Genomic DNA, 12,780 nt, shown 5'->3' with positions numbered 1-12,780 from the left:
CCGCAGCTCCCAGGGACGTGCTAAGCCACCCCTGCCCAGTGCTGTGGGTGACACAGAGCACAGGGTGCCTCAGAGCAGCCAGGGGTGTGGCCTGGGAAGGCAGGGGGAGAGGCGGGCCCTTCCATTGGATCAGGGCCCTGCCCATCACCCCACGCAAAAAAGATGACGGACACCCATGCTCAGTCCTGCCCCGTGCCAAGGAGCCTAGCGCCTCTCTCTTACCTGATCCTCAGCACAGCCCTGAGGGGTGGGGCTGATAGGGAAACTGAGGCTCAGAGCACACACAGGACTTGCTGAGAGGCTCTCACTCAGCCGTGGGGAGCCACGGCCCCCTCCCCACCGAGCGCCACTCGGCTCGGTGCAGCATCCTCCCGCCATCGCCCAGCCTGCACTGCGTGGAAACCCTTCCTACGCACTGGCCCACGACCCCGATCCTGCGAGGCTCCGTTTCCCTATCTGAGAAGCCAGAAGAAGCCCGTGAAGTGACAGAGGCAGCCCCAGGATCAGACCCGAGCTCCCACGTGTCCAGGGAGCTAAGCTCTTTCGGCCTCAGTTCCCCAACTGCAAAATGGGGGCAACCATGAGATTGAGGTTTTCCTGGGAAGAGATAAGGGGATACCCGAGAGAAGCACACAGTCCGGATCAGGGACTTTGCAAAGGCTCAGCAAACACCATGGTGGCAATGGTGGCCATTATTATTATAACCAAATTACAACTGACAGCAACCAGCTGGAAGCCAAGGCCCCATCAAGACCAGGCACCACAGGGCCAGTGCAGTGGTTAAAACCTCTGTAGCAGGTTAAACCCCTGGCCTGCAGTGCTGGCATCCCATATGGGCACCAGTTTGAGTCCCGGCTGCTCCTCTTCTGATCCAGCTCTCTGCTGTGGCCTGGCAAAGCAGCAGAAGATGGCCCAAGTCTTTGGGCCCCTGCACCCATGTGGGAGACCCGGAAGAAACTCCTGGCTCCTGGCTTCGGCTCTGGCTGCTGTGGTCATTTGCTAAGTGAACCAGCAGATGGAAGACCTCTCTCTCTGGCTCTACCTCTCTCTGTAATTCTTTCAAATAAATAAAATTTTAAAAAAGGCCAGGAGCCTGGGACTGCGAGGCTGGGTGATCTCATCAACAAAGGATACTAGGGCCAAACAGCAAGAGCAGAGCCGCTGCTAGCAGCCGCCGGCTACAGTTACTAATGATTCGAAACAGAAACTCCTTCTCCCTCCCCCACTTCCCAGCTGCTGCGCCACAGCCAGCTGAGGTCCACCCCCCCAAGAACAGCCCTGCAGCTACCAGCACCACTCTGGCCGACCACAGGAAGCCACCGGCACCCCGAGCCACAAGCGACAACTTTGTAGAAACCTGCTGCAGCCCAGGGCTGGCCTCGCTTCTAAGAAGCCGCCCTGGGACGTGGCCCAGAAGGTGGCTCAGGGCTGCACATCTTCATCACGGCCACGTTCCACACCTGGGGACCACCCGAGGGTCCGATCGCGGGAGACTGGCTCTCGAGTCACATGGGAACACAGTGCAGGTGCTACACATCGCGTTTACAAAGCATCCCCACATGGGCTCACATCAGCAATGGACACACCCAGGAACAGGTACCCCAAGCCTCATGCATTCGTTCACGCAGCGGGCAGCCACGGGGCCCCTGGTACAGATGCAACCTGCCATGGCGAGATGCAGCGAGGGACCCTGGATCGCACGGCGGCAAAAACTGAAGAATTAAGCTGAGTTTCTCCGCTTTGGCACCACGGGCAGCTGGGCCAGGGTCGTTCTTGGCGGTGTTGGGGAGAGGGCTGGAGGAGGCCGGTGCCTGTAGGACACCGAGCAGCATCCCAAGGAGCAACCCCGAGATGTCCCCAAGTATCCCGCGGACGGCAAGAGCACCCCAACGGAGCACCAGTGGAACTTAGTCTGGAGTGAGACCAACCCCAGGGGGAGTTTTTTTTCTTTCTCTTAATGTTTACTGAGTTAGCTTCATCTACTTGAAAGAGCAACAGAGAGATCTTCCCATCCACTGGTTCACTCCCCTCCGAATGCCCACAACAGCCAAGACCGGGTTAGGCCAAAGCCAGAAACCAGCGACTCCCTCTGGGCCTCCCGTACGCGTGGCAGGGCCCAGGCATTTGAGCCAAAACCTGCTTCCTCCCAGGAGGCGCATCAGCAGGAAGCAGGAACTGGAAGCAGAACCAGGACTCAAAGCCAGGCCCTGGGATGTGGGACGCCGGTGTTCCAAGTGGCATCCTAGTTGTGCCAAACGCAGCCCCCACTCCATACAATTTTTTTTTTATTATTTATTTGACAGATAGAGTTAGACAGTGAGAGAGAGAGACAGAGAGAAAGGTCTTCCCTCTGTTAGTTCACCCCCAAAATGGCCACTACAGCTGGAGCTGCACCAATCCAAAGCCAGAAGCCAGGCACTTTCTCCCAGTCTCCCATACGGGGGCAGGGGCCCAAGCACTTGGGCCATCCTCCACTGACCTCCCAGGCTGGACTGGAAGAGGAGCAACTGGGACCAGAACCTGATGCCCATATGGGATGCCAGCGCCGCAGGCAGAGGATTAACCAAGTGAGCCATGGCGCTGGCCCCTCCATACAATTTTTAAGTCTCTTTAAAACACTAGGACAAAGGCTCGAGGCAGGGGTGGGGCTGTTTGGGAGCGGTTGGGAAAGATCTCCATAAACAGGTGACATCCCCAGAGTCCCGAGAACAGCGAGGAGTGACAGTGCTGACGGTATGACGATGAACACACAAAGCTACGTGGGGATGTGGAGGGCTGGCCAGCCCCAGCCTGCTCTGCGAGATAGGACAGGGCCAGCCGGTCACTCTGAATCTGAAGGTGGCCTCCTGGGAAAACGGGCCAGTTGACATTCTCCAAGCAGCTTCTGGGTTTCACAAATAAGCGAGGGACTTTGCAGGAATCGTCCCAAGCAGTGAAGGAGGCAGAAGGCATGGCCCCACTGTGCAGATAAGGGAGCTGAGGTTCACGTCCAAGGCCACGTGACGTCACCGCTGTCCCGGTCCAAAGCCAGGCTTTCCTGGGGGCCCAGCAAGCCAGAGTCTGCCGCCCAGCACTGCGGACACAGGGCTAACCTAGGGACAGGGATGCTGGTGTCATGGGCAATTGACAAAGCCAGCAGGGAGCCCCGTGGGGGCCTCCATATTCCAGGATCTGCTCACCCAGGGGAAGCAGGTGGCCCAGTGGAAACTGCTCCCCGGACGGACACTTCGGGAAGACCTTCTAATCTGCCTCACCTCCACCACTTCAGGGTCCAGACGGGGAATGAAGGCTCTGAGGGCACAAGACGAGCCCGAGGTCCCTTGGAGAGTCGGGGTACAGCGGGTGGGAGCCATGACTGTCCCTGGGAGGCTGAGCGTGAGCACCGCCCCTCCCACCTCCCTCCATTGGTTGCATGGGTGTCCACTGCTGGAACTGGCCGTGGGCACGCCTGCTTCTCTTGTTCTCTCTGTCACCCCAGCCCTCTGCCTGGCACACCCCTCCCCTGGCCCCCACCTCAGCCTCACCTGCCAGCTTCTACAAATTCTCCAGCACTCAGCCTCCTCGGGGAGGCTCCCCCAGACCCGGGATCCTGCACCCTGACGACACCGGGTTCCCTGTCGCACTGTGCGTCACTCCCATCCTAACACAAATACGGTCTTGGCTCCTGGTCCACTTACCACTGGGCCAGACTGTAAGTTCCACGGAGTCAGGGGGCCCTCCCTGTCTAGCTCTCTCAACCCTGTGTTTTGAATACCTGGTTCCAAATGGTTAAGTGTGTGTTGAGTGACTACATGATCGAGGTCTAAGTTCCTGGGGAGGGTGGGCTGTATCTTGGCCATCTGAAGCTGACACACAGCTGGGGCATTAGGTCATCAGGACCCGAGGAACTGCACACTTCAAAGATTTGAGCGACTGTGGGTGACCTGGGCTCTCGGGGCTTTGCCGAGTTTCCTACCCCAACAGGACAGACCAGCAAAGCCTGCCTGGCGTGGATTCCACAAGAACGCTCAAATGTCCTTCACCAAAGGACGAGGGCCGGGAGGGGCTTCTGATTTTTAGCTGCGCCAGACGGCTCAGGGGGAGGGGGCAGCGCCTGGGGAGCGGCGGCCGCAGGACGCTTCCTAAAGTTGTATTTTTAGGAGCTCCGGAAAGTTCTCTGGTGAGAAGGCATCCGAAGTATTTGCAAACACTCAGAAGGGGAAAAATAATATTTTCCAAGACTTTTCTCAACGCAGGGGCAAAGGCTCTAGAAGACCCCAAGACCAAATTCTGACAACTCCCCGCCAAGCCCCCCAGGCTCACAGAGCTCACATAACCCACAATCGGCTAGGATGCAGACAGAGAAACCCAGAGACGGCCGGCAACCTGCCCAGGGACACACAGCCCAAACAAGACCCGAAAAGCCACCTGCGCCCCCCAGGGCAGTCCACGCACAGCTCCCCGACCTCGGCGTCCCGGATTTGTCTCTTAAACAGGGGTGAGAACGCGACGTGGCGGGCGGCAGTGTGTTTGCGTTCCTGACTTGGGGTTTTCGCTGAGTTTGGGGAAAGTGAAATCTCTCCTCTCACCTCATAAAAGACCGGGCATTTCCACACGCACCGAAAAACACAAGCGGGGTCTGATTTCAGCACAAAGAAGTCAAAGAAAGGAGCCTTTCTGAGAACTCCAAGCACTGCCCTGGCTTTCCTTGTCGGACCACACACACACACACACACACACACACACACATACACGCACACGTACACACACACACGCACACACACATACACTTACACACATACATGCACACGCACACACACGCACGGCCAAGGATGGCACACACACCCCCACGCAGGCCCAGGGACAGCCCACACGCACACGCGCACGCACACACGCACACCCGGGGATGGCAGGAGACCACTCCCCACCCTGCTCTGCTGGGCCCTTCCCTAGTGCTCTCTCTCCGTCTAACAAATGAGATCAGAGATGCCGCTGAGCAGCCAGAGTCCAGGAGGAAACTTGGTGCGCAGCTCGAGGGCAGGGGGAGGAAGTGGAGGGCGCGGAGGAGACGGGGGGGGGGGGGGGGGGGCCGGCCCCTCACTCACCCACAGGTACTGCAGGAACTTCAGCAAGCTGGGGCAGTAGTAATACTCCATGCCTGGCGCCCCGGGTTATGCTGCCGGCCCTGGTCGCAAGGCCCGTCTTCCTCCAGAGGGGGCGGCTCTTCCCGCTCCGCCTGTCACGCTGGAGTCAGGTTCAAGGCGGCATGAATCATTCACAAGCCGGCTGGCGGCCAGGGGAGCAGCCAGCGGGCTTCTGGAACTGGCCGCAGCCACAGGCGCCCTGGGGGCGGAGAAGCCGCTGTTTGGTCCGTTAGCCCCGCCCCGCAGCACCTCTAGGGCAGGCCCAGGGGCCCGCTCCTCCCGGACTCAAGGTTTTGGTTGCCTGGACTCTTTGCTGGGTCTCCCCCAGGGGGAACAGGGCTTAGAACCAGGGAACAGAGGGTGAGGGTGTGGGCACGTGTGGGAGTGTGGGAGCATGTGGGTGTGTGGGCCAGGGCGGGAGCGTATGTACAGACACCTGTGTTTTGAGCACATGAGTGATGCGTGCTTGGGACCACAAGCTCATGTGCTTCCTCCTCCCACAAACCACGGAGGAGAGGGAGGCCCCCGGCCCCCTCCCTGCAGGAAATAAATCATCTCGGGACCCCACAGGCTGCCGCTGCACCTGCCCTCACCAGCCACCTTCCTCCCGACCTCAGCTGAGCTTCTGGGTACCTGCATTGTACACAGAAGGGAACCGAGGCCCAGAGAGGGCCGAGGCTTGACCAAGGTCACACAGCGAGGCAGGAACTAGGCCAAGCCTGGACCCAGGCCTCTCAGCTCGAAGTCCTGGGTCCAAGCACTCTTACTAAGAAACGGCGAGGGGAGCATCGATCTTCAAACATTAAAAAGGCAGATTCCAGCACACAGAGGGCCAACCCCAGCCACCTCCAGTGTCCCCCCGCCCCGTCAGTGGGCCTCAGTGATGCCGTCTGTAGATGGGGATGAACTAGCCGTGTGTGGCAGGGTTCTGAGGCTCTGGGGAGGGAGATGAACACTGAGGCATGTGTTCAGCCCTCGTGAGGGTGGTGTGACCATCACATGTGTCCAGACTCAATGCAGCCATGCAAACCCAGGCCTGACGGCCCCAGGGGCCTCCCCGACACCCACGCCCCAGCCGAGCCACAGCACAGCCAGGGCAGCAGGGCGAGCTCGCCATGAAGGGCGCCGTGCCCACAAGGACTCTGCACGGACCCCCGTCTTGGAGAAGGCAGAGCGAGGTGTGGGGGGTACAGGCAGAGGAGCCAGGTGCCCCACCCCGCTGGGACACCCTGGGCCCGTCTGTGCTGCACCCCTCACGGCAAGGCCGAGAGCCAACAGGAAACGCACTTGAACCAGGGGGGCTCTTGCAAGGTGCACCTTGAGAATTTCCCGATTCTCCACTGCTCCCTGTCTGGCTGGACCTCCTTGCACTTCCTGGAGCAGGTTCAATGGCCACCCCCAAAAACCTACATCCACGGCGGGACACTGTGGATGCGACCGCACCTGGAAAGGGTCTTGGCCTCTATAACCAACGTCAGGAGCCTGAGACCTGAGCCGAACTCCTCCTGCCTCACTGGGTGCCACTGCTAAACACCTGTGTCCCTCCAAACACGGGAACTTGGGGGCCGGCACTGGGGCGTAAGCGGGTAAAGCATCCTATGGGGGTGCCGGTTCAAGTCCCGGCTGCTCCACTTCTGATCCAGCTCCCTGCTGATGGCCCAAGTGCTTGGGCCTCTGCACCCATGTGGGAGATCTGGGAGAAGCACCTGGCTCCTGGCTCCAGTCTGGTCCAGTCCTGGCCATTTAGGGAGTGAACCAGTGGATGGAATATCAATCTCTCTCTCTCTGTCTCTGTATCTCAGACTAAGAGGTAGGAGCCTTGGCAGGTGATTAGCTACGGGGGCTCTGCTGAGCACCCTCGAGGGACTGGGTGCACCCCTCCCCTGCCTTGTGCCACGGAAGGACACCCAGAGGGCACCGTGCAGAAGGAACAGGCCCTCTCCCAAAACCGCACTGCGGGCACCTTGACCTTGGAACCGCCAGGCTCCAGAGGTGAGAGCGGTCAACCTCGGCTGTCTCAGGCGTGTGGTGAGAGCGCCCCCAATGGGCTGAGACCCTGGGCGACCCCACATCCAGTGACCAGTACCCGGATCTGAGGCAGGAGAGCACGGGGCAGAGGGCCAGGCGAGGACAGAGGCAGGGACGCCTGGGCCCAGCGGAAGCTGCAGAGGCCGGGGAGGATTCTCCCGGAGCCTCTGGGGCACGGGGGCCCTGCCGAAGCCTCGATGGCTGCCTCTGCCTCCAGGAACCCCAGGGACCAGGGACCGGACATGGGGCAGGGGCAGTGGCCATGGCAACCCAGGAAACAAATGCACACGCCCTTTCTCCTCGCCTGGGTGGCTCCTGCCCACGTCGAGGCCTCCACGTTCAGACCTAACCACCCTGCCCCTCTGCAGCCTCCTCTCAGGGTCAAGGCAGGCACCAGGCCAAGGTCATTCCTCACCCAGCCGTTCCTCCTCACCGAGGGCCCCTGCCTGGTCAGCCTGGCTCCCACCTCCTCCCGTCACACCGGTCAAGAAGATCCTCAAGTGGCTGTCGGTCTGGCTTTCATGGGGGCCTGAGGGGGAGGGGAGGGGGAGGGGGGTGAGTGGGGCAGGATTCTCACCCTTGAGGAGTCCAAAGCAGGCAGGCACCTAGAAATAAACTATAGCACAGGAGGCCAGCGGGTTCGGAACGGAAGAGTTCACAGAGAAGGGTGCAACCTGGGAGGACTTCTTGAAGGAGGTGGCAAGGTGCTGAAGCTCGAACGTGCTTTTTCTCAGGTTCAAATAAAGGATTCAGCGCCTCTGGAAGCACACCTGCTCGGGTCAGAAGCGCCCTTTCTATACCCAGAAGGCGCTCACCACGGGCTGGGCATACCCAGCCCCTTCCTCCCTCTCTCACACCCACCCTCCTATTACAGAGAAAATAAAAACATTTGTTTTCCAAAAAATTTCTTCCTAAGAGGAACATCATCAGTGAGAACAAGCAGGGCGGCCAGGGCAGGGGAGGTGGCAGAGGCGCCGGCCCAACCCCAGCTGGGCGGCCCGGATGCCGGGATCTGGAAATAGAAACCGGCACGGGTTGGGTGGGACCCAAGTCCCACGTCAGGGAGCTCTGCAGAAGCAAAACCTAGCAGGGAAGATGGATTTGTGAGGCCTAGAGGAAGGCCCTAGCACGGAAGGGGTTAATTGCTGAGCACAAAGCAACAGTGCCACTCACTCGCCTCCACACTGCCCCCTGGTGGTCATTCCTGAACACTGCCCAAGAAAACCGGTGCCTCCCTTATTTATTTATTATTTACTTATTTTTCTTTGAAATGCAGAGGGAGGGAGGGAGAGATATGGGGGAGGGGGAGGAGGTTAGGGAAAAGGAGAGGAGGGGAAGGGGGAGATTCGCTCCCCATATGCCTCCAATGGCCAGGGCTGGGCCAGACCAATACCTGGAGCCAGGAACTCCATCCAGGTCTCCCGAGAGGGCGGCAGGGACCCGGGTACCTGGGGCATCCCCTCTGCTCCCAGGTGTGCACTATCAGGAGGCTGGAGTTGGAAGCAGAGCCAGGACCCAAGCCCAGGCACTCTGATGTGGAATGGGGGGTCCTGAGCGGGGTCTTAACCCCTGCACCAAATGCCTGCCTTAACCAGGAAGAGAGGTGGGGAGCGACAGAGACCTCTCCCCACTAGAGGGCGCTCAGGCAATCAGTGACGCCACAGGAATGCGGGCGCTTCCACCCACGTGGGAGACCTGGAAGCTCCTGGCTCCGGATTGGCACAGCTCCAACCGTTGCAGATAATTGGGGAGTGAACCAGCAGATGCAAGACCTCTCTCTCTCTCTCTCTCTCTCCCCCTGTCCTTCTCTCTCTGTGTAACTCTGACTTTCAGATAAATACATCTTTTTTATAAAGATTTTATGTTTTATTGAAAGTCAGAGTTAGAGAGAGGCACAGAGACAGACAGACAGACAGACAGACAGAGAGGTCTTCTATCAGCTGGCTCGCTCCCCAGATGACCGAAACAGCCAGAGCTGAGCTGATCCGAAGCCAGGAGTCGGGAGCTTCTTCCGGGTCTCCCACGTGGGTGCAGGGGCCCAAGGACTTGGGCCATCTTCTGCTGCTTTCCCAGGCCATAGCAGAGAGCTGGATTGGAAGCGGAGCAGCCAGGACCCAAACCGGCACCCATATGGGATGCTGGCACTGCAGGCGGCAGACTCCAACATACAGGCTTGGTGAGATTTCACATTAAAATCAAGCTCATCAGCTTTGCTTGAAAAACTGGACACTACAGCCACACTGGGCCAGTGAGGGCTGGGATGCACCACGCCTGCCTCTGCTCTGCCGAGCTCCGACCACCGGGTCCCTGGCTGGCCTGGCTCCTGCTGTGGCTCCCGAAGCACGGTCTCCAGGGGAGGTCCTGACCGGGGGAGTCAGACACCCAGGGTGACCAGGTGTCCCCATGGGAGGCATCCAGGGAGCCTTTGTCCTTGCACTCTGCCTTCGGCTGATCTCTCCAGCCTCCTCACCCTGCGCAGTGGCACCTGGAGAGCTCCGAGCCCCCTCCCAGGGACCAGGCGGCAAGCATCACAAGTCCTCCTTCGAACACAGGCAGTCCAACCTCCCGGCCTTGAACCCAGCCTTGAACCTCTGCCCGGTCAACTTCCACCCACCTGCGAAACCCAGCTCAGGCTGTGCCCGGTTCCTGTCTGGCTCCCACATGTCAGGCCAAGGGAGCACAGATCACTCCCACCCCCATCACGGGTTACATACATGTGCACACGCCTGCCTCCTGCTCTGGGCTGTGCACTCACCCACTCACTCAGTAACTCAACAAATATTCATTGTGCGTCAGCTCTGCGTGGACAACCCCAGGGGCCTGGGATCCTGCACTTCCGGCTTGGTGGGGGGGAGGGGCAGACAGGAAGTCAACAAACAAGTAAATGGTGAGTGCAGGTGGAGGCTGGGATGGCGAAGAAGCCGAAGCAGTGGAATGGACTACACGGCGGGGGTGTCGGTCAGAGCCCCAAAGTGAGGACAATACAAACACCCAGCCCCGACAGACGGACACGCAGAAACAGCGTGCGGCAGAACGGGTGCTTGGCCGCATCGGAGTGCCTGGTTCGAGTCCCGGTGATTCCCCTTCCTGCTGAGACAGGCCCTGGGAGGCAGCAGGTGACAGCTCAGGGACCCAGCTCCTGGCTTCAGCATGGCCCAGCCCTGGCCGGTGCAGCCACTTAGGGAGTGAACCAGTGACTGGAAGATCTCTCTATCTCTCTCTGTCTCTCTCTGTCTCTCTCTCTCTCTCTCTCTCTCCTTTTATCTCTGCCTCGCAAATAAATAAATAAATCTTTAAAGAACAATTTTTTTTCATCAGGCATTCAGTGCAGTGGTTAAAATACTACCTGGGACGCCCTAATCGCGTGTCGGAGTGTCTGGGTTCTAGTCCTGGTTCTGCTTCCAGCTAATGCACCCCCTGGGAGGCAGCACGTACTTTTAAGACTCAGAACGAATTCCTGGCTGCTGGCTTCAGCCTGGCCCAGCCCCAGCTGTTACAAGCATTTGGTGGTGGTGGTGGGGTGATCCAATGGATAAAACATCTCTCTCTATCTGTCTCCCTCTCTCCTTCTCTCTCTTTCACTAAATAATTAAAAGGATAAAAAATTTTAAAGGAATAATGTAGTGATTCAATGCTTTTAAAAAAAGTTTGGAAACCACAGTCCTAGAAGAAAAAATCCTACATTGAGAAGCTAGGAAGGGTTATAAATAGTCAGGGAGATGTGTAGAAATAGACGGAAAAGGCTTGGGCTGGTGGAACCACATATATATAATTATATAGACAGACTTTATACATATATAAATATAAATTCTGGGACAAGAGCTCTTGGAATACAAGGGCACTTTACAAAGTTTGTCGAAAAATGGAACTGAAAGTGAGCTGAATTTGGTGAAGAATCTGAAATCCGTGCCTATGGGGGGGGGTTTCAAAAAAGCTCACGGGAATGCATATCATGAATGGATTTCAAGGTTCTGCACCAAAGTAAACTGTCTTTTAATTCCATTTTCTGTGAGCTTTGTAAAGTAGCCTTGTATCTCTGAGATGGGGAGAGAAATCAGTGGAGGCTTTCAAATCATCTTCGCATGTGTGTGCGTGTGTGCATGCATGTGAGAGTGTGTGCATACATGTACATGTGTGTACATGTGTGCATGTGCACTGCATGTGCGAGTGTGTGCAGGCATGTGTGCAGGTGCACGTGTGTGCATGCATGTGTGCATGTGTGAGTGTGTACGTGCATGTGAGAGTGTGTGTGTGCATGTGCGCAGGTGCACATGTGTGTGTGCATACATGTGCATGTGTGTGCATGTATGTGTGTATTTATGCGGTGCATGTATGTGCACGCATGTGCGTGTTTGTGTGCATGCATGCATGGGTCTGTGTGCAGGCACTTGGGTGTGTCTAGGACAGGCCTCAGAACCAGGACTAGCAAATATTTATCAGGCTCTGCGACAGCCCCAAACCGGAAACAACCCCAACTCGCAGCAACAGCGCAACAGGTAAACCCGTAGCAGACACAGCGACGGAAAACTACAAGCTCCTGCGCCCGCTCCATGCAAGTCTCGTGCACAGAGCTGGCACGCACCACACTGCCCCAAGGCAGCCAGCCAGAGAGAGCAGGCGCTGGGACTCCCCGTGCTGATGCCCTAGGGCACGCAACGCTAAGCTGTGGTGGCGAGGCTAGGGCTGGGGAGTGTCAGGATGAGAGCCAGCATGCTCTCTGCCCTGCACAGCAGCGGGTGATGAAAATGCACCCAGCCGTAGGCAGGACTGGGCTGGCACACTCCACCGTGCGTACAGTATACGGCAGGAAGAAAGGACGTGGGAGTGGACGCCTGGCGCAGAGGCTAACACGCTGCTCGGGACGCCCGCATCCCACACCACAGCGCCTGGGTTTGAGTCCTGGCTCTGCTCCCGATCCCAGCTCCCTGCTATGCACAGCCTGGCAGGCGGCAGGTGGCAGCCCGAGTGCGCGGGTCCCCGACACCCAGGTGGGAGACCCCGATGGAGCTCCAGGCTCCTGGCTTCAGGCCGGCCCAGCCCCAGCCCCAGCTGTTGCAGGCATTTGGGGAAGAAACCAGTAGATGGGGGAATCCCTGTCTCTGCCTCTCTGGCTTTCACATAAATGAAAATAAACAAACCTTCTTTTAAAAGAAGGAATGTGAGAGGGGCAAGCAGAATTGGTCTGTTTCCCTGATGCTCAGAGCCTGTTGGACACCAGCCAGGCAGAGTGGGCCATGCTCCTGTTAGCCACCCGACAGCACAGCACACCTCCACGGCCTGGCCACCTCCCTCTGCCTGTAGCCCACCCTGGAAATCCCCAGAAGCGCAAGGGTGGCACCCACCCCCCCAGTCTCCCAGGACCCTCCCTGGGGGGTCTCTCACCCGTTCCACACCCTCTGATCAGGTGTCCAGCAAGGATGCCAGGCAGCCCCCCGCTAGGCAGGTGACGTCACCTCTCTGGGTCCCCATTTGCCTCATGTGTGGAGTGGTGGAGATGGGTGCTGGGGCTAGAAGGGTTGACGACACCGGGGCAGGGTTAATGCCCTCTGGGATTGCATCCCTCCCCTCCCCCACCTACCAGGACTTGCAATCCCTGGAGGCTCCACAAAGAGGCGACCCTGTGCCAGGA

The 12,780-nt window shown here is 58.4% G+C and overlaps 1 protein-coding gene across 4 annotated transcripts in view; it reads right to left on the bottom strand.

Annotated features, from left to right (window-relative positions):
* The window catches only part of KIAA1671 (KIAA1671 ortholog), a 188,030-nt gene that overhangs the window by 101,864 nt on the left and 73,386 nt on the right, over positions 1–12,780 (bottom strand). Inside the window, exon 1 of one of the 4 annotated variants that reach the window (XM_051835480.3) lies at positions 5,085–5,317. The exons of the other annotated variants lie outside the window; for them this stretch is intronic. Within the exon in view, the coding sequence (XP_051691440.2) occupies positions 5,085–5,135 (51 nt within the window). The 5' untranslated portion in view covers positions 5,136–5,317. Of the gene's footprint in view, positions 1–5,084; positions 5,318–12,780 lie in introns of those variants that run through there. 4 annotated transcript variants of the gene reach the window in all.

Source organism: Oryctolagus cuniculus, chromosome 21 (genome assembly GCF_051225735.1).
Source record: "Oryctolagus cuniculus isolate XC-2025 breed Fujian yellow rabbit chromosome 21, ASM5122573v1, whole genome shotgun sequence".
Classification (NCBI taxonomy): Eukaryota; Metazoa; Chordata; class Mammalia; order Lagomorpha; family Leporidae; genus Oryctolagus; species Oryctolagus cuniculus.
The sequence above is the reverse complement of the archived record's forward strand: the minus strand, read 5'-3'. Positions and strand labels throughout refer to the sequence as shown.